Genomic DNA, 18,933 nt, shown 5'->3' on the forward strand with positions numbered 1-18,933 from the left:
GAAGATAACAGCACAGAGGAAGAGCTGATTAAACAGAGGACGAGTGGATGTGGAGAAGTGGGAGGGAAGGGAGAGTGAGAGTTGACTGGATTGGGGTACACCGCCTGCCAAGATCACTCCACCCTCAGTCTCCAGCTTACACGGAGCTGTTTCCCGGTGAGGTAAATCCCTCAGTACCCCCCCCCATGTGCTGTCACAGCCCTCCCACTCCTGCAACTCGTACGTTTCTGTGTGCGTGTACATGTGTGTGTACGTGTGTATGTGTGTGTGTCACCTCTTTTCTCTGACATTCCTCTGCAGAGCAGAGACACGGAGCGCTCGGCTGCAGACCCATTCACATTTCCCCTCCTGCACGTTATTTGACACAGACCTCTTTCCTGATTCGGGAATTCTAGTTTTTGCTTTTTTTTAAATCTGCTGGGAAACTTTTACAACTTTGGCAGGAGATTTCTAGAAAAGCATCATCTTGTATCCAACTGCAGTTCCCTGCAGTCTTTCTTCTCTCCATCTCTCTTTCTCTCTGGAGGCAGATTGCAAGTTTGTAGAAGTCCAGAGTTTGGGAAAACCTTTGTGCTCCAGCACAGCAGTTCCAGAGTGAAGGAACCAGCACTTAAAGGGGTAAGTTGAGCTCAAAAATAGTTTTCTAATGATCAAGCGGTTGCTTATCAAGGTTGAGTGTTTTGGTAAATGGAAACAGGAATGTAATAACACCCAGTTCTTTCTTATTTCGCTCTAAAAAATAAACTGATTTTGTCAAAGGAGACCAGGGACGATCACTAGCTGATATTTATTAGTTTCTCTTTGATAAGAGCTCTGTTGTTGATTGTGAATGAAAGTGGACGTCTCTGTGCGTCTCGAGCTGATCTGTTGCTCTGCTGATTCTGTGCCAGAGTTCAGGGATGTAGCAGGTAAGCAAAAGCTGACAGCTATAAATCAGCCAGACAAGCCACTGCACACTGAGCATGAACAGAAGATGAAAGAGATTAAAGAGAAAGAAAGAAAGTTTGGAGAGGAAGCACGTGCAGTTTCATCTCCTCTCTGGTTTTATCATCAGACGGTCGCCACAGCTAGGACAGAAAACTGATGATGCACATGCACCACATATACATATATATATATATATATATATATATATATATATATATATATATATATATATATATATCCCTGGGCTGCATGCTTGAATAAATGAATACAGATGTTGCATGTGTGCAAAGAAAGGATGTCAAACTAACGTGTGATGTCATTACCCATTTGTGCAACTCACAGAGCGCTAACAAGAAAGAAATCTTTGTTCCTGAGAACTCTTCAGCTTAGTTAGTTTGACTTTACTGCCGTTACAAACGGTGGATATTATGTTAATTGAAATAAAATAAAATGAAATAAACTACTCTCACACACACATACATGACTTTTATATTAGACATGAGGGAAGCTGCAGATTTTCAAATGTCCATCAGCCGTGATGACCTTTAAGTGACAGGGATGGGTTGCTATGGTGATGGGTTTTGAGTGACAGTTGCCAACTTTTCTATCATACTCAAGATAATTTTTTTTTTTGGCACATTTTAGTCACAATTGTTTTTTTAGTGTAAAAAAAATAAAATATAAATTAACTTGGAGTTGAAATAGAGAGCAACTTTAGTTTCTTTGAAAATCCTGTTCTCACTTTGTAATGGAATTCAAGGAGCACTACTGTTCAGCTCAATAATGCTTTCTTATGCACCGAAGGGAAATTATGTTTTGCCATAACTGTCAGTAATCTGGTCTCGTTAAAAAGTCATTTAAGATGGTTATAGCTCAGTCCTGTGGTCTGTAAAGGTCATATGCGTAGGTTGTAGTGAAGTCCCTTTATTTCAATTTGATCAACTGTAACTCTGCTGCTTTGTACAGTTGCAATGTTGTGTAAGAATTTCATAGTTTTATGGGCGTTTGGACAACTTTATGATTAGTAGATGTATGAAAAGCTGCCTGTTGCGAGCAGATTTTGGCACATGAGAAGTTCCTCAGTTGGGGGGTTTTAACGTTCAGCCGCAGAGCTGTAGTTGTTGTAAACGCTGGTTGGAGGGTGTTTGTTACCTAGTAGGCCGAAGCTTCAAAAGTGCGCACAGAGAATCACATTTTACATACCATGGGAGCACTTTTGTGATAAGATTAAACCTGCAATACAATACTGTGACTTTGCAAGTGAAACTAGTCATGAAACCTGAAATGGAGAGTGATAAGCCCTTGCTCTTGTGGAGGAGTACCGGTACAAAAGTAAGGAAAGGGCTGCACGGGAGTGTACCTGAGTCAACAAAGCTCCATGACCCTGACACAGCTGAGCCAATATTAAATTATGAATTAATTAATCCTGTGCTTTTTCTTTGCTGACACATCAAACTGATCCCTTGAAAGGGTCCATTGGGTCAAAAATCTGAATGATGTGTGTAAATCGATGTCTTTTATGAGGAAAATAGTGCATGAGAGACAAAAGTGGGACTTTCAAATCATTCACAAACCTTAAAGTCTTGATGTTTATTTATTTGTTCATGTTTGTAGTTAAAGTTAACACTGGATCACGCATGGACTTATCTGATATAAATCTTATTCTGTGCTTGCGTCAGTCTTGTTCCTGGTAACAGCAGAAAGATTGATTCACCCTATTTACCAGTGAGCGCCGAAGTTTAAACATTCAGCAACTAATTAGTTTTTCTCTTAGAAGAAAACCAAAACAGATCTTTAAAAAAAAGAGACTAAATATCAACAAAAACACGCCAGTAGCCGGAAACACAAACCCAAAACAGCTCTACCGCTTGTAAAAATTCTCATGCAAGTTCATCTATTAATTTTTGAGGAATTAAACAAAAAAAGAACAGAACAAGACCTCATGAGAATACATAATAACCCTGAGCTGGAGGTGTACATAAGAATCAGTTTACAAGCCCTGTTTTCTCTTATTTTTTTGTGCAAAGCTGTCTTTTCCGAACGAACAATTGTCGAGGCGTGACGTTGGAGTAAATGTGATTTTCTGCAGATCCTGGCTCCGGTAAAGATGGCTGACGAGCTGCAGCCGGATCCCAGTAACCTGCAGATACCGGGTAAGACGCATGCACAGGAATGTTGACATGCTGCTGACCTCGCCGTGTCCATCTCCCTGTTAGGGAAATTACTCACCACGGATTCCAATAACATCCCGGGTGTTTACAGTCCAGCCTGGCATCCAAAGAGGTCCGGCTCAAGCGTGTTTACAACCCAAATCGCTGATTTCTATTGGGAAAAATATAAATAGATTGTTTTGCATGTATGTTTGTAACTAACAACAGAGATACTCTTCCTGTGACTGTCCTCGTAATTATGTTGAATTTAATTCCATGTATTTTTATATTTTGTTTTTTAAGGACATAGCTATATGTGAATCCATTTATTGTGATTTTCTCCATATATGCATATTTTTGTTTTTTCAGGTGAGAATGTGTCCACCCCTCCGTCTTCTCCTGCCACGGCCAGAAACGACTGCAGCATCATGCCCCTCACACCTTCTCCCTCCCCGGTAACTCCACCGAAACCCCACACATCCACTTTGAGATGAAACCTATCCCAAACCCATGAACTTCTGTTATTAGTGGTTTATAATAAGACTTAAACATAGCGTTTAAAGCGAGGAACAGACCAAAATAAGTACTTGTGAAGGACTACAATTTGTGGCAAAGAAATATGCAGCCAAACAGGTTTGTACCAAGTTTAGGGAGTACTGAGGGAGGAGAGAATCCCATGATTATATGGAGGTCTATTCACAGCTTTGTTGTTTTATTTATAATTCTGATCGCTACCGTTTCCACTCATGGACTCTTGTACCTGCAGAAATCAGCGTCCTTTACTGACGGAGATGACAATTTATTCACGCTATGACGCTTTTAAATGGAAATGTGTGCCTGAAAGTGCTGAATTCAACTGTCTGTCGTAGAGGGTGGAGGTCAGGCCCAGGATGCAGTGTCCGTTCTCGGTTGTCGTGGCGATAGACTTTGGGACGACCTCCAGCGGCTACGCTTTCAGCTTCACACAAGACTCTGAGGCCATACACATGATGAAGTAAGAGTGTCCTGTTCAGTCCTACTCTGTGCTTGTCCTTTGCCGTCCTTGACCGTGATGAATCCACGCAGGCGGTGGGAGGGCGGCGACCCCGGAGTCGCCAACCAGAAGAGCCCCACCTGTCTTCTGCTGACTCCGGAGCTGCGGTTCCACAGCTTTGGCTTCGCAGCGAGGGATTTCTACCACGATCTAGATCCAGAGGAGGCCCGGCACTGGCTCTACTTTGACAAATTCAAGATGAAGATCCACAGCACGAGCGTAAGACATCTTTCACTAGTCACAGTGACTTTGATTGACATGGTTTTATCAATCTGCACCTCAGTCACAACTACAGCACAGCTGCACACGACTCTGTCTGAGTCTGTGACTCCGTCTTTGAATTAATAAATAAATATCTTAAACCTAATGTCTCATTGAATTACAGTCCTCAGCATCCATCAATATTAATAATGAAACTGATACGTGTGTTGTTCCCATGCTTCATGAAAGCTGGAGCCAACCCTGAGGTGAAAAAGGTGGTTTAGATTTTCTCTTTTTTTCCCCATCTGGTGTTACTCTGAGTTTAATCGTTTAGGTTTCAGCAGTTGCCGCTGTCTTTGCTGCAGGACCTCAGCATGGAGACGGAGCTGGAGGCAGTCAATGGTCGGAGGGTCAGGGCCATCGAGGTGTTTGCACATGCCCTTCGCTTCTTCAGAGAACATGCTTTAAAGGTACATCATATCACTGTGGTACAACAAAACACATTTGTTCACATATCCAGAGATACATATGAGAGTACGAGAGTACATAACGTGTAACGACTCAAGATTTCCATCACAGCGTAGCTTACGGAGGGTTTCCCACAACACCCTTATGTTGTGTTGTCTTTCAACATCGTGTAGGTGAACATTTTACCATAAAAAAAGTGGCATTTGGTTTCTTTTTTTCAGGAGGTGAAGGACCAGTCATCGTCAGTACTGGAGGGAGAGGAGATCAGATGGGTGATTACCGTCCCGGCTGTATGGAGACAACCTGCCAAACAGTTTATGAGAGAGGCTTCCTACCTGGTAGGATAACACACATTCATTCACCTGGTTTAAACCTGCACCCAGGAATACAGAGAGATTTGTAATGTCTCCTGCAGACCTGTTGGGATGTCAGGCCAGCTCAAACTGTTCTTCAAAGTAAAAGAAAATGTTTAGTGTGGGAAGCTTGCTCTCTGTCACATCCCTGAAACCAAGTGTCCATCTCCGAACATGCAGCATGAATTCACTCGCCAGGGGACACGACATGCATCAAATTTCAACAAGCTCTTTATTGCACTTATCAAACTTGTAACTTTTTCATCGTCGCTGCACAGCCGGTTAGTGTGCATGCATGCGAGTGGAGTGGCAGAGAAAAAGGAAAGTACACCAGAAGATAACAACTCCCTGATTAAATTTCCCACAGAAGGTCTTTTATGTGACATCTACACAAAGTGTTCACGGGAACCTCTGCACAACCTTTTACCCTAAAACTCATGTTTTGATTTCCACAAACATGCACACACAGGTTAAATTCTTGAATATTATCCATCATCTCCCACTCTCCCACACTGGTAAGTGCACGAACGGTCAAAACGAACACACTTTCACATGTGTGCTGATAACATGCGCAAACACACTCGCTCACTGGCTCCGGGCTTGAAGTTGTTGGGGCGTGTGTGCTTCCTGGAGGTGATGATGTCATTAGGACTGAACAATAAGGGAGACCGGCGTACAAACACGGGAAGTTGAGATCAGGCCCCCGCCCTGCACTCACTCACACTTGCACACAGACATCTTTACATCGACCTTACTGTACCCCCAATTCATTGAGACTAGTGTTTACAGACGTCCCCGCCCCCATTTGGTTCATCCCAATAAAGAATCTCTCACATATGTCACGTTATCTGCATCCTTCGCTCTGTATTTAGGTTTCTCTGAATGTTTATGCAGCACAGCTGTTCTTCATCGAAAGTGTTGCTCCTTGAGTTTCTCCTCCTCTCTTATTTTTTACAGTTGACCTCCACAAATGATGCTGCTGTCATCCCAAATGTCATCTTGAAATATGCTTCATGACATTTTGCTTTTCTGGCATTTTAATCACGATAAACAAGATAACGTTTGACCTGAGAACATAAATACTAACTAATCTCTTTTTTTTGTCAGTTTTTCTTTTTGGATCCCTCACAGTGTTTCCTCTTAATTGTTCATTTTTATTAGTTTCTTGTTTCAAGGGAAACAGAACACGTGTTTCAGGGTAGTATAAGTTTAGTTTTCTCTCCAGCTGAAGGCTGTGTGTTTCCTCTGACTCGGCCAGGCCGGACTGGTGTCCCCAGACTGCCCCGAGCAGCTGCTCATCGCTCTGGAGCCAGAAGCAGCATCTATTTACTGCCGCAAGCTCCGCCTCCACCAGGTGATTGACCTGAGCATGCAGCCAATCACAAACGGCCTGGATCTGGCCGGGTCCCGTCCCTTCGACTCCAGCTTCAGACAAGGTACAAGGTTTTCCTTTCTTTTGCATAAAAATGTGCATAAATAATGAAACCATGTATTCCTGGACGTGCTGTTTGGATTCAGTCGGGGATCGAGGGGTTGGTAAAGGGCAGATCCGTGCACATCTGAGAGAAAACAAACCGAGACGGAGAACGCTGAGGGCAGAAGTCTGACCTCAGTGACCTCCCGTGTTTTCGCCTGAAATGACTCCGCGGCCGCGTGTGTGCGTCAGCGGAAGATTCACATGTGTTTCATGTGGAGCAGAGAAGCAGAGACATGGACACATCTGAGGGAGAAAGGAGACAAATGCAGTTTGGAAACAAACTGCTGAATCCCCATGAAGAGGAGAACATTCTGCATGTATCTCTTTAATTAACTTGCCTGAAACATTGAGCTGCTTTCTAAGCTCTTCAGTTAGGTTGGGTGTTTTGTAGCAGCATGTGCATGTTTTCCAGTATAATTGCACCGTTCTGGCAGTTGGAGCATTTCAGTGGCATGAAACTCTCCCACATGATTAATCAGTGCAGTGGAGCTCAGGATTAGAAACTATAGATTAGATCTTGCTCTCCAGTAAGACCTACAATTTTCCGTACTTAAAACATTTGATAAGACGTTAACGACTGCTGTAAAAGAGCACAGGCTTGCATTTCTGCTGCATGCTTCCCTAAAGGTGAACTAGCTTGAGATTATCTAAACATTCAGACTTTTGAGACCATAACTAATGCAGTGTTTGGTTTAAACTTCATTAGGAATATGAAGTCTGATTTGCAGCCCTGATGGGCCTCTTCTGCAGCATTGAGGGTTCATATCTTTACAAAACATATTTTTGCCTACATGACAGGATGAGATGCTTTTGGCAGCTCCAGGACCTCCAGAAGTAGTGCCTTTATAAACAATGATCAGGTTGATCATAGATTGTGTAATTACAGCAACCCTGAACGTACAAAATCTTATCCTTATAAATAGGATGCTGAGTGTGTGAATTAAGTGTATTTGTGACTAATCAAAGTCTCTCGATGGTACAAATGAGACAGAAATCAATGATTTTACAAATCCGACTTTGTCTCATAACACAAACTGCATTTGTGCTCATGATGCATTCACTTGATGGGAAAAGTATTGGATATCAGGACGCATCATCTGCTCGTCACTGGTACCGTGTTGAAAAGTAAAAAATCATCTCCCAAGCAATTAGTGCATCCAGAGCTATGACAAAAGGATGAAATCTGGAAAGTTAAAATCTATATATAATTTATGATTTGATTTGAAGAAAATCCCTGGAATTTTGATGAAAATTGGCAAGTTTTAAATATGATATGAAATCTAATATACCGGTACCAAAGATTTTAGAAAATGCAGAAACTGGTGGACTGGTCGTCTTTAACAGGGCTTTATCTGACGTTTTTTTGCATCGTTGAAAAGTGGGCTAAGTCCAACTTCTATCTTTTAAAAAACATTTCTATTCATACAGACTTTTAAGTAAAATTTATTATGTGTTTTTTAAAATTCTTTTTACCACTTTGGTTTGTTTTTGTAGTTTTCATTGCTTTTTTTTTATTGTTATATTTTTGATGTGAAACCCTTCATGACTGGCGTCTGTGAAAGGTGCTATATGAATAAACATTACTTACTTATTCATTTCCTATTCTCCACTTCGCCACCAAATTCCATGACAATCAGTCTTGTAGATTTTAAGATTTTAACAGAGAAAAAGCTGATTAAAAAGAGGTTAAAAGTTACATTATAGCAGACAGTGGACTGATTAGAAACAGCTAAACCATCGGCCAAAAGGTGCTGACATTCTTGGAAGATCCTGAAATGAATTTGTGACCATTGCATATTTAAAAAAGAAGAAAACAAGATTTAAAACTGGAATTAACATTTAAAAGGTTTTGAGCTGAAGAGCAATTTAAGAATTTATATACAACGTAATTAAGAGTAAATGAATAGTGTTATTTACGCTTGCATGCCTGCAGCCAACCTGCATGCAAATGACAAAATGTTTGTTTGCAGGACTAAAAATGTTTTTCAAGTGCAACAAAGAACAAAAGTGATTTCAATATGGGGAACAAAGAGCCTGATGCATAATTCAGTGAGCGAACACGGACTCTGAAGTCCCTTCAAAGCCCCACTTACACATACGCAGTCGCACACAGAGACGCACACAAAGAACATTCACACACTCCAAACACAGGATATTGTAATTGGAAAAAGGTGCAGTGAGACTATGATCTCACCCCCTCCTGGCCCGCCTGTCACTCTCCCTCTCATTCACTCCTTCTTTTTTTCTCTTCTCTGCATTTTCTCTCTTAAAATCGCGCTTTTCTTTGCAAGTTCAACACGTTTCCAAGGTCTTTGTGGGACTCACAAATGTTTTTCTATGTTTAGCTTTTCTTCTCTCCAAAGATCGCACCAGGGAGTCATTAAAGTACACACACACACACACACACACACACACACAGAAACACACACGTACATTTTCTCTTCTGCTGCTTCATGTAAATGGTTTCCAGACTCATGTTCCTCTCATCATCACGAACAAACACAAAGGCAAATGTGAAATCAAGACTCGTATGACTGTGGAGGTCTTTGTTCGGCTTCATTTACCAGGCAAACACACACACATGCACACACACACACACATGCATTACCTCCTGCGTCAGGCCTCTGCTTTCAGGATGGCGTTGCTTAGTAGGCATGCAATCGTCTCAGATTATCCCTTTTCTGTTTCTTTGTTCTCACAGTTGAAACTGGTTAAATAAGCACTTTTGCTTCTAATCAGGACCACGTCTTCAGTTTCTCAGTTCCACAATCTACACCGAGGTCAAGCGCACGGTTTCTGAAGCCTCACTTGGGCTATGAGAGCATCTGCTCTGTGGAACACGCATGTCCTGTTCCTGCCCGCTGCGTCTGACCCCGCCGAGTTTGTCTTGGCCCTCGGTCCACGCGCTCAGTCTGCCGCTCGCACGGTTTACATCTCAAGAGCAAATACAAAGTTGAAATCTGAGATCGTTCTTTGTCTTGCAAAAACTCCATGACCTTGTGTCGTTTTTGTTTTACTTGGATCCGAATATTTATGTTTGGATTCATCATAAATGTCATGAACTTTTGTGCAATGACCCTTTTTTTTTATTTTTTTTTTATGTTAAATGTTTCCTTTAAAATCACTTATCGTCATTTGGCTGAAATCTTTTACTGATTGAGAATCAATGCAACACTCAAGTTCTGAGTGAACATTAGGTCTGTTTACACAGAGACAAGAAAACAAACACTTGGAGGCCAGCAGAGCGTGAGTTGTTAAAACGAGGTGACAACGTGACGACTGAGTGCTTGCAGCTGCGTAGCGTACTTCCAAACTCCTGCACCATGACTCAATTTGCAATAAATGTGCAATAAAGTCAAATTAACGTTTAAAGAACACCAAGTATGTGTATTAAATCTGCAATCATCGTTACATATTTATGGAAATATGTGACTTAACAGTAACTTGGGTCCACATGCAGCTATTAATGTGAGGTATTGATCTCTAATTTCCTTTCACCCCCAGGAAAAATATGGATGAATAGCAGCTCAAATCTGTTTTCCATCATGTTTACAATTGAGAGCGTTGTCATGGGTTACCATATTCACTAGTGAGATAAGAACATCAGTTATATCATTTGATTAGCCAACTTTAGGCCACGAGCATCAAGTCTGTTGTTAAAAAGACCTTTTAAAAATGTGAATCATTTTTCAGGGTTACCTGTTAGTTTGTAACAAATGAAAATGTTAATTTTGTCGCTGTCCGCTAACCTGCTGTGACTCTCGTCTGGCAAGAAACTGTTTCTAAATCAAACCACAAATGCAAAGTTTTGCTCTTATATGAACAAAAGAAAGTAAAGCTTTTTCATTGTTGATCTTTAGAGACAAAGGTGGAGTCTTTGTTCTCACATATCGCTTCATCGTAAAAATGGGAAATCTCTCTGCAAAATGTATCAAAAGAAGATAAAGTTTGACTATGTTTTGTCTGAACACGGCAAACAGGAACCGTCACACAGTCCCAGTGAAGAAAATGTATATTATTAACATTAATTGTGTGTTTGATGCAGCGAGGGAGCAGCTGAGACGATCCAGACACAGCAGGACCTTCCTGGTTGAGAGTGGCACTGGAGAGTTGTGGTCAGAGCTGCAGACCGGTAAGTGTGTGCGTGCGTGCGTGCGTGCGTGCGTGCGTGCGTGCGTGCGTGCGTGCGTGCGTATCATGTGGATGATATTGATTATCGTGACCTACAACCCCGGCTCGTTGACTACACGCTGGTGAAGACACATACACAGCTGCAGTGACTTTAGTCCTCGTCCATCACATCCATTTTAATCCATATCCAAATCACATCCATAAATTTAATGATTTAACGAATTCATGGGGGGAAACAAAAATAAGTGATGACTAAACAGCCAGATGTTGTGGTTGCTGCAGCGGCTCCCAAGTTTACGACACGTCACCGCTGATCAAACATCGTGATGTCTCAATATTATGGAGCCTGGTGCAGGCAACTACTCCACTGTTTAGTTAGACCCTCTTCATACGTTTCTAGAAGCTTCTAAAAAGTTTACTCAGTCTGTCAATCAATTTGACATACTTCGTCAAAGTGGGCTGCAAGTGTGCATTTATTCAAATGATTTGACCCGACAGGAACCCGACCATGAACTGAACCACCTGATAGGCTCTTGCTCGTAGTGGTGGAGGAATTAGAGTTGACCTCAGCCGCTCTGCTGGGTTTGTAGACGGCTGCTTCTTTCTGTTGAACCATGACAACAGTTCGAGGAGCTCCACGGCCCTGCCGACCCTCTCGGCTGTCTTTCCTGTCCGCACACACACACACACACACGCACACACACACACACACACACACACAGGAAGGACCCAGCCCATGGGACTCTGCCTCTGTGCTGTAAATATGCACACATATTACCAACCCTCTTTTCTCTCCTGCGTTTCATTTTTCATATCCGAGCACATCCGTTCCTTTTATTCCTCTGTCTCTCTCCCTCACTTCCGCGGCCCGCTTGTGTTTAGAGTGCGGTCAGGTAAATCCGGGCAGATTACACCGAAACCAAGCCTTATCTCCCGGTGTATCATAAACACACACCAGCAGTCATTAGGCAGCGCTGGAGGGTGTTTATGTCTTAGAGGATTTGGTTAAAAGCTGCTAACACGCGCAGATACACAAACACGACAGGAAGCAGGACACTTCCACCAAAATGACGAGTCCAGTCTTACTATACTACGTCTCAGATATTTCCGTCTCTAAAATCAAGCTGAGAAGCTGAATAAGATTAGATCTCTCCAAGACAGAGAATAAAAACTAAAACCTGTTTGTTTTTGTCTACAGGTGACAAGTATGTTGTTGCCGACTGCGGTGGGGGAACCGTCGACCTGACGGTGCATCAGATCGAGCAGCCACAGGGAACACTGAAGGAGCTCTACAAGGCGTCAGGTATGGCATTTTCTTACAATCTGCCGGTAAATAAACACGAACCACTTCCAAAGCTGCCGGGTTTCCCCCAGGCGGCCCCTACGGCGCCGTCGGCGTAGACCTGGCCTTCGAGGCCATGCTGTGCCAGATCTTTGGCGAGGACTTCATCCAGAGCTTCAAAGCCAAGCGGCCCGCGGCCTGGGTGGACCTCACCATCGCGTTCGAGGCCAGGAAACGGACCGCGTCGCCGGGCAGAGCCAACGCCCTCAACATCTCCCTGCCTTTCTCTTTCATCGACTTCTACAAGAGACACAGGGGGCAGAGCGTGGAGGCCGCCCTGAGGAGGAGCAAGTGAGTGGGGCGAGTGGTGGCGGCTTGTTTGAGCAGTATTGTTTGAGAATATTGTTTTTTTTATATCTGTAACCAGTACTCGAGTTGTAAAAAAGAATCAGGGGGGATGGTGGATTTTATCATATGGGGACAGATAATTTGAGCTGATTACAAATAATATAATATATTACAAATAATAGCACTGACCAAAACACCTGCAGAAATACTGCAGGAATGACATAGCAGCAGTTAAATGCAGCCTTCTGTAAGCTTTAAATATCCACTGGGCTTACATCAAATACAACAAAACACAACAATAAAAAATAGTTTTCTGAACTTATCAATATGACTCTGTCCTTCACAGGATAAGTAAAATGGATCACTGCAAAAACTCAAAATCTTAACAAGAATATTTGTCTTATTTCTAGTTAAAATGTCTCATTTTAGTAAAAAAAATCTCATTACACTTAAAACAAGAGTCATCACTGGAAAAAACAACAATTTTCACCTGTTTCAAGTAGATTTTCACTTGAAATACAAATAAGTAGAAAAATCTGCCAGTGGAACAAGATTTTTTTGCTTGTAATGAGAAGATAAATCTTGTCCCACTGGTAGATTTTCCTACTTATTTCAGTTTTTCCTACTTTATAAAATTTACTTGAAACAGGTGAAAATTGTCAAATAAGTTATTTTTCTGGTGATGACTCTAAATGTTGAAATAGCAGTAAAACCACATTCATTGATGAAATGACATAAGGGGTGGAAAGGAGGGATGGCAGTTTTACTGGGGGGATGATTTTGGCCATTTTTATTTCAGGGGGGATGCCATCCCCCCTCATCCCCCCTCAATTCGAGTACTGTCTGTAACAATGCTACTGTCTCCATGTGTGTGTGTCAGTATGAACATAGTGAAGTGGTCCTCCCAGGGGATGCTGCGGCTGACGCAGGAGGCCATGAACGAGCTCTTCCAGCCAACCATCATCAACATAGTCAAACACATCGGTAAGAGTGACTAAATTGTAATTAAATTGTCATTTAATTCTCTTCTAAATCATCAATTAAATTTAGTATTTTCTGTAACATAAACCACAAGAAAACCGAAAACGGACCCCACTGCCATACATCTACCCGCATTAGTTGGACCTTTGGGTTTTAAAATAAAGGGGAACTATTCACCCTTAAAATTATGAAATTGCGTTAATTAGAGACCACATGTGGACAGAACTCAACAACAAGCACAGTATCATATATATTTGACCAAAGATCATAGAAGAGAAGAATTGAGAATAAGAGAAGAAAATAACTTGAGTTATTTGTGTTTACAAAAAGCCTTGAGCGCTCGGTGGGCACCAGCAGCTCAGAAGTTCACCTGATCATCAAGATGCTAAATTATCAGTGAATGCTGTGGTTTTTTTTCCTCCTTTTGTACAGTGGGCCTTTTCAGTGATGAGACTTGCTTGCCGCTGCCTGCGTACACTGACGTTACTGAGACAGTAACATTGTGGCCAGCTTTCGAAAGGCAACTTCTGAGAAGTCCAGATGACTTGAGAACTTTGTTCTCCGACTCCAAAGAAAACTAAAGTGACAAAACAGCAGACGAGCAGTTGTTATGCAAGTCAAGGGCTCTGTTTTCCTCTGTTACATAAAGGCTCCATGAATACCACAACGTCATCGTTAGTCTGCTGAGTTGAGTGGTGAATGTGTTGTGACCAAATACATAGTTACTTATAATGTTGACTAGAGCAAGTTCCAGAAACCAGCCTCAAACTATTTCAGCGGCCGACCTTACAGGATGATCTGCTGCTCAAACCACGAATCCTTAACTCCTGAGTAAGTTCAGGCAATGCATGTCAGTCGGCTGCTGGTAATGGACCAAACCCTGCGAGAGCGCAGCCACAGTCGATTGTTGCTCGATTGTTGCTGTGATGAACTCTCATCACTCATAGAGTTTCAGGGTAATCAATCACTGTGCAATAATAATAATAATAATAATAATAAACACAATCATATGCTGTAACAATGCACCTTTCATTAACCATGTCTACCTCATACTGCTGCACCTTTCACTTTTTTTTAAATTGTATATATGTTAATAAGAGCCATTTGTCTGTTTACTGTTTGCAACTATTTAAATCTGGGTTCAGTGAGCGAAACAACCGGAGTCAAATTCCCTGTCTGGCATGTTCATACTTGGCTAATAAAGCTTATTCTGATTCTGATTCTGAGCAGCAGACCGTCAGTCAGAACCAGTGCAGTGGACGTTTTTGACCTACATTTTGGGGTTTGGTCTCTTTACTTCTTGACGGAGAAATCGAGCAGAAAAATGCAGAGTATCTGTTTTGAATTAGCCACATTCCAGTGGTGGACCGGTTCTCCGGTGTGCAGCTTTTCTGGTCTGAGAGGACCAAAAAAAACGATAAAAAAAAGGTTTTTATGAAGGGAGCCGAGCCATTAGTCCTCAGTTACATATGATTAAAGGTCCTCTTCCTTCTTCTGACAGAGGAGTTGATGGTGAAGCCGGAGGTGCACGGTGTTCGCTTCCTCTTCTTGGTTGGGGGGTTCGCCGAGTCCCCCATGCTGCAGAAAGCGGTGCAGAAAGCCCTGGGGAGGACGTGCCGCATCATCATTCCCCACGACGTGGGTCTGACCATCCTGAAGGGCGCCGTGCTCTTCGGACTGGATCCCACCGTGGTGAGGAGTCAGGACTCCCAGTCCGTGTCAGATTCCAGACTTTGCCAGACTTTGACACGTAACGTAACAACGTTTTTCCCCAACAGGTCCGAGTGCGACGGTGCCCTTTGACCTACGGCGTTGGCGTCCTGAACCGCTTCGTGGCGGGACGGCATCCTCGGGATAAACTCCTCATCAAAGATGGACGCGAGTGGTGCACGGACATCCTGGACCGCTTCGTGTCCGTGGACCAGTCGGTGGCCCTGGGGGAGGTGGTGAGACGGAGCTACACGCCCGCCCGGGTGGGCCAGCGGAAGATCATCATCAACATCTACTGCAGCGCCACGGACGACGTCACGTACATCTCCGATGCCGGCGTCAGGAAGTGCGGGACCATAACGTTGGACCTACCGGAGCCGTTACCGGCCCCGGGAGCCGTGGGCGGGGCGGCAGCAGGGGCCGGGGGGGCCGGCCCCGAGAGGAGGGAGATCAGAGCTACCATGCAGTTTGGAGACACGGAGATTAAAGTCACCGCCGTTGACGTCATGTCTAACCGCTCCGTCCGAGCCTCCATAGACTTCCTCTCCAACTGAGGAGGAGCAGGAAGGGCAGACGCAGACTTGGAAACACACACAACTGATTCAGAGACTGATAATTTTCACACAAAAAAAAGGTTTTTACCTTGGGAGTGGACTACACTGCATTCATCATTCAGACATTAGTGCCTCACGTTTAATCAGTGCAGCAGAAAAGGTCACGACCCCTCGGAGGATCTCCTCGGTGGAAGGGCAGAGCTCTCCCCGCTCCCAAAACAGGAAGTGATGTTTTGCATCAAGTCCGAAGTTACTCAAGTCACTCTGTTGAGCTTTCAGCAGCATTTCCTGCGCAGAAACTCTTTAAGGAAACAGAAACACTGATGCAGGCTGCAGCTGCCACCAACAAATCCTTCACAGATTTCGTCCTTGCACGTGTGAACTGTTACGGTAACAGTTTTACATAAAAAGACTACCTTACACAGTATATAGAGTGAAACTCACTAATGCTCATTGTTAAATTCAGAAACTTTTGCCAACAATAATCACTAATACCTCGTTTAAATCCCGTTTTTCCATCCACGTGCAGTGCCAGTTTCTCTGCCATGGTAGCCCGCCACCTGGTGGCGAAAAGACTGAACTACAAGACAATCAAAACAGTCTGTGGTGGAAGTGATTGTGGTATTTTAACAGTTTAATATGTTAAAGTCACTGTGTAACCTTTGTGTTTATCTTCATTGGGGATTTTTGTTTTGTATAATGTTAATATTGAATCTTTATTATTTGATACAGCAGCTTCCTCCTTACACAAATATCAGTACTTGTTTGTAAATGCACCGGTAGCCACCTGATTTAAATTTAGTGGGGGTTTTTTGTTTGTCTCATTCAGCTTCCAAGGGGATCTATTTGGGTCTCTACCTGTTAAGGTACTCCAATGTTAACAGCTCAAAGCTTCACCAAAATAAAAAAGGGAATTAAGCAAAATACTGTCATCTGAACCCTGATTTACATGAACTCTTCTTACAGTAAATAAAAGATGAGATGTTAAGTCCTGTGTCCTTCACATACCAGCAGGAAGTTCAGACACTTTTCCCACATGAAAGAGCTCGTGCCAGGCTGGTCTTGTGGGAATACTGCCAACAACTTTTAGGAAATTTCTCTCAAGACTTCTGCCATGTCACATTTCAAGGATTATTCAAAGAAAATCAGTATAAAAGTTAAAAATCATGACTTCTACAGTCGGTACAGTAACTCAATTTCTTAAACAGATTTCTGTGAATGTGAAAACTAAAGCTGTCTCAGGTAAAATCCATCCCTCCTATAGAAAACACATGACGAGGTCTGAGGTAAACATGTCACATGAGTCGGGAGCCTCCCAGATAGTTCAGCTGCTCTTTCCTCCATTTTAACTTGAGGTCTACATGTTAAATCAGGGCCTTGTTTCATTTGAACACATCTCTTGGGAGCTTTCTGACTTGAGTTTTTATAAAGGGTAGGAAAAAACCCCCATCTGTGAGCACATTTTCTAACATGCTTAAGTTGCATTTCCTTCACAGTCCAGACAATTAAAAACACCGTCAAGAACAACGATCAGTGTGATTTCAGCTGTGACTTTATTTATAAGAACGGTCCAATAAATACACAATAGTGAGACAGCGGTACCAGCAGATGGTTGGGGTTTATCAGTGCTTTATTTTCCACACTTAACAAGAGTTGAAGTAACTGAGCCACACCGTCAGGTCAGAGACAGCCGTCTGAAGTCAACGGCAGAACGTAACGTCGCTCGCTCAGACCTCACGAGCGTCTCTCTGAGGTGGCGGAGAGACGCAGTGCTTGAAATGTTAAAACAGAAGTCGGCCGGTGAAAGCTTCAGTAAGGAAGAACTACAGGCAAGGAAACTGAAAATACAAAAAAAAAGTCCACGGAATCTGGCTTCAATTTGTTTATGAACTGCTCCCCTTGTGTAACAATCTACACCTGCCATGATCCAGGATCCACGTACAAGACGGACAATTTAAATCCAAATGCAGATATTCAAACAAAGCTAAATGCAGCATTTGGATTTAAAGGCCACTCCCTGCTCCGTTAGTGAGCGTGGGGTCTCCCGCGGCCTCGGCCCCGGCCGCCGCCCGGAGGCCCGTCCATGCTGCTGCGGGGATTCTTGATGGTCTCGTCCACCGACAGGATGAGACAGGCCGCCTCCGACGCCGCCGTCAGAGCGTTGATGCGCACGATGGACGGCTCCCAGACGCAGGCCTTGAAGTTGTCTGCGATGTCCTCGTTGTTGATGTCGACACCGTACCACATGCCGCCCTGCGTTGGAAGAGGTGATGTGCATGAAGATCAAAACCCACTTTGAGGGGATCAAGACTGCGTGGAATCTGGACTTTTTAATCTTCTACCTGTGCGTGTTTTGCACGCAGTTTGTTGAGGATGTTGGTGGCGTCGAAGCCGGCGTTGTCGCACAGCTGCCTGGGGATGATCTCCAGGGCCTTGGCGTACGCTCCGATCAGCAGCTGCTGCTTCCCAGGGATGGTCCGGGAGTAATCCCTCAGGTACTTGGACAGCTCCATCTCTATGGCTCCGCCGCCTGCTACGATGGAGTCGTTCTGCAAAACAGACCATAAAATGTCTTTACTGCAGGCACAACAACTTACTTTGAATATGTGATAACGTACAAACAGTTCAAGAAAACATTTTCTGCTGTTGGAGCAAGACCCCACAATTACAGAACTTTTAACTTTTAATAAATGTTTAAAGTTCTGTAATAGATCACAGGAAAAATCTTGGGGCCAGTTTCGTTTTTAAGTTGTGAAGGATGAACCTTTGTCACACATCTCGTCCCCAAGTTAGAGAACTGCTGGATTTAAGTTCAAGTTCATTTATAAAGCCCTTTAAAAACAACAACAGCTGACCAAGTGCTGAACAAGCGAAAGGAAAAAAAAAAAAAAAAACCAGAACAACGTAAAACATAAAACACATAGATAAAATAATCATGGTGAGTTAAATGCTAGTGAATAAAAATTTGTTTTAAGATGAGATTTAAAAAAACAGCCATAGAAGGAGCCAGGCGTATGTGCAGCAGCAGCTCGGTCCAGAACCAGGACCGGTTCTGCAAAGGCCGGGTCCCCCCCGGCTCTTTAGCCTGGAAGGCAGAGTTGGTCAGCTGACCAGTTTCTTTGTTAGGTTTAAAACAAAGACACAAATCCATCAGAAAGGAAATGTAACTACTGGGACCCGCGGAGCTCAGAAACGCAGCGGTCCCAGCACCTGGTGCCACCAGAAGCACCGTCTGATCAGATGGATTCATGAGATTACGAGTTTTGAGATCAGTAATCTGCCTGTTTGAAGGCATTTCCCACCGCGTCTCGTCCTCCT

At 43.3% G+C, this 18,933-nt stretch overlaps 2 protein-coding genes across 4 annotated transcripts in view; one reads left to right on the top strand and one right to left on the bottom strand.

Annotated features, from left to right (window-relative positions):
* The first annotated feature begins 231 nt into the window (after positions 1-231).
* hspa12b (heat shock protein 12B) lies at positions 232-18,812 on the top strand. Its single transcript, XM_061710842.1, has 14 exons — positions 232-618; positions 3,017-3,080; positions 3,447-3,532; positions 3,947-4,071; positions 4,143-4,329; positions 4,677-4,781; positions 5,001-5,117; positions 6,391-6,568; positions 10,655-10,741; positions 11,939-12,043; positions 12,115-12,373; positions 13,251-13,354; positions 14,853-15,043; positions 15,130-18,812. Exons 2-14 carry the CDS (start codon positions 3,035-3,037, stop codon positions 15,613-15,615), a joined length of 2,076 nt encoding a protein of 691 aa, XP_061566826.1. The 5' UTR covers positions 232-618; positions 3,017-3,034; the 3' UTR covers positions 15,616-18,812.
* The window catches only part of cct7 (chaperonin containing TCP1, subunit 7 (eta)), a 418,707-nt gene continuing 416,923 nt past the window's right edge, over positions 17,150-18,933 (bottom strand). For all 3 annotated transcript variants that reach the window (XM_061710845.1, XM_061710844.1, XM_061710843.1), the window contains exons 11-12: positions 17,958-18,164; positions 17,150-17,868 (exon numbers count right to left, since the gene is read on the bottom strand). In XM_061710845.1, the coding sequence (XP_061566829.1) occupies positions 17,641-17,868; positions 17,958-18,164 (435 nt within the window). In that variant the 3' untranslated portion in view covers positions 17,150-17,640. The remainder of the gene's footprint in view (positions 17,869-17,957; positions 18,165-18,933) is intronic.

The sequence above is a fragment of the Cololabis saira genome, chromosome 20 (genome assembly GCF_033807715.1).
Source record: "Cololabis saira isolate AMF1-May2022 chromosome 20, fColSai1.1, whole genome shotgun sequence".
Classification (NCBI taxonomy): Eukaryota; Metazoa; Chordata; class Actinopteri; order Beloniformes; family Belonidae; genus Cololabis; species Cololabis saira.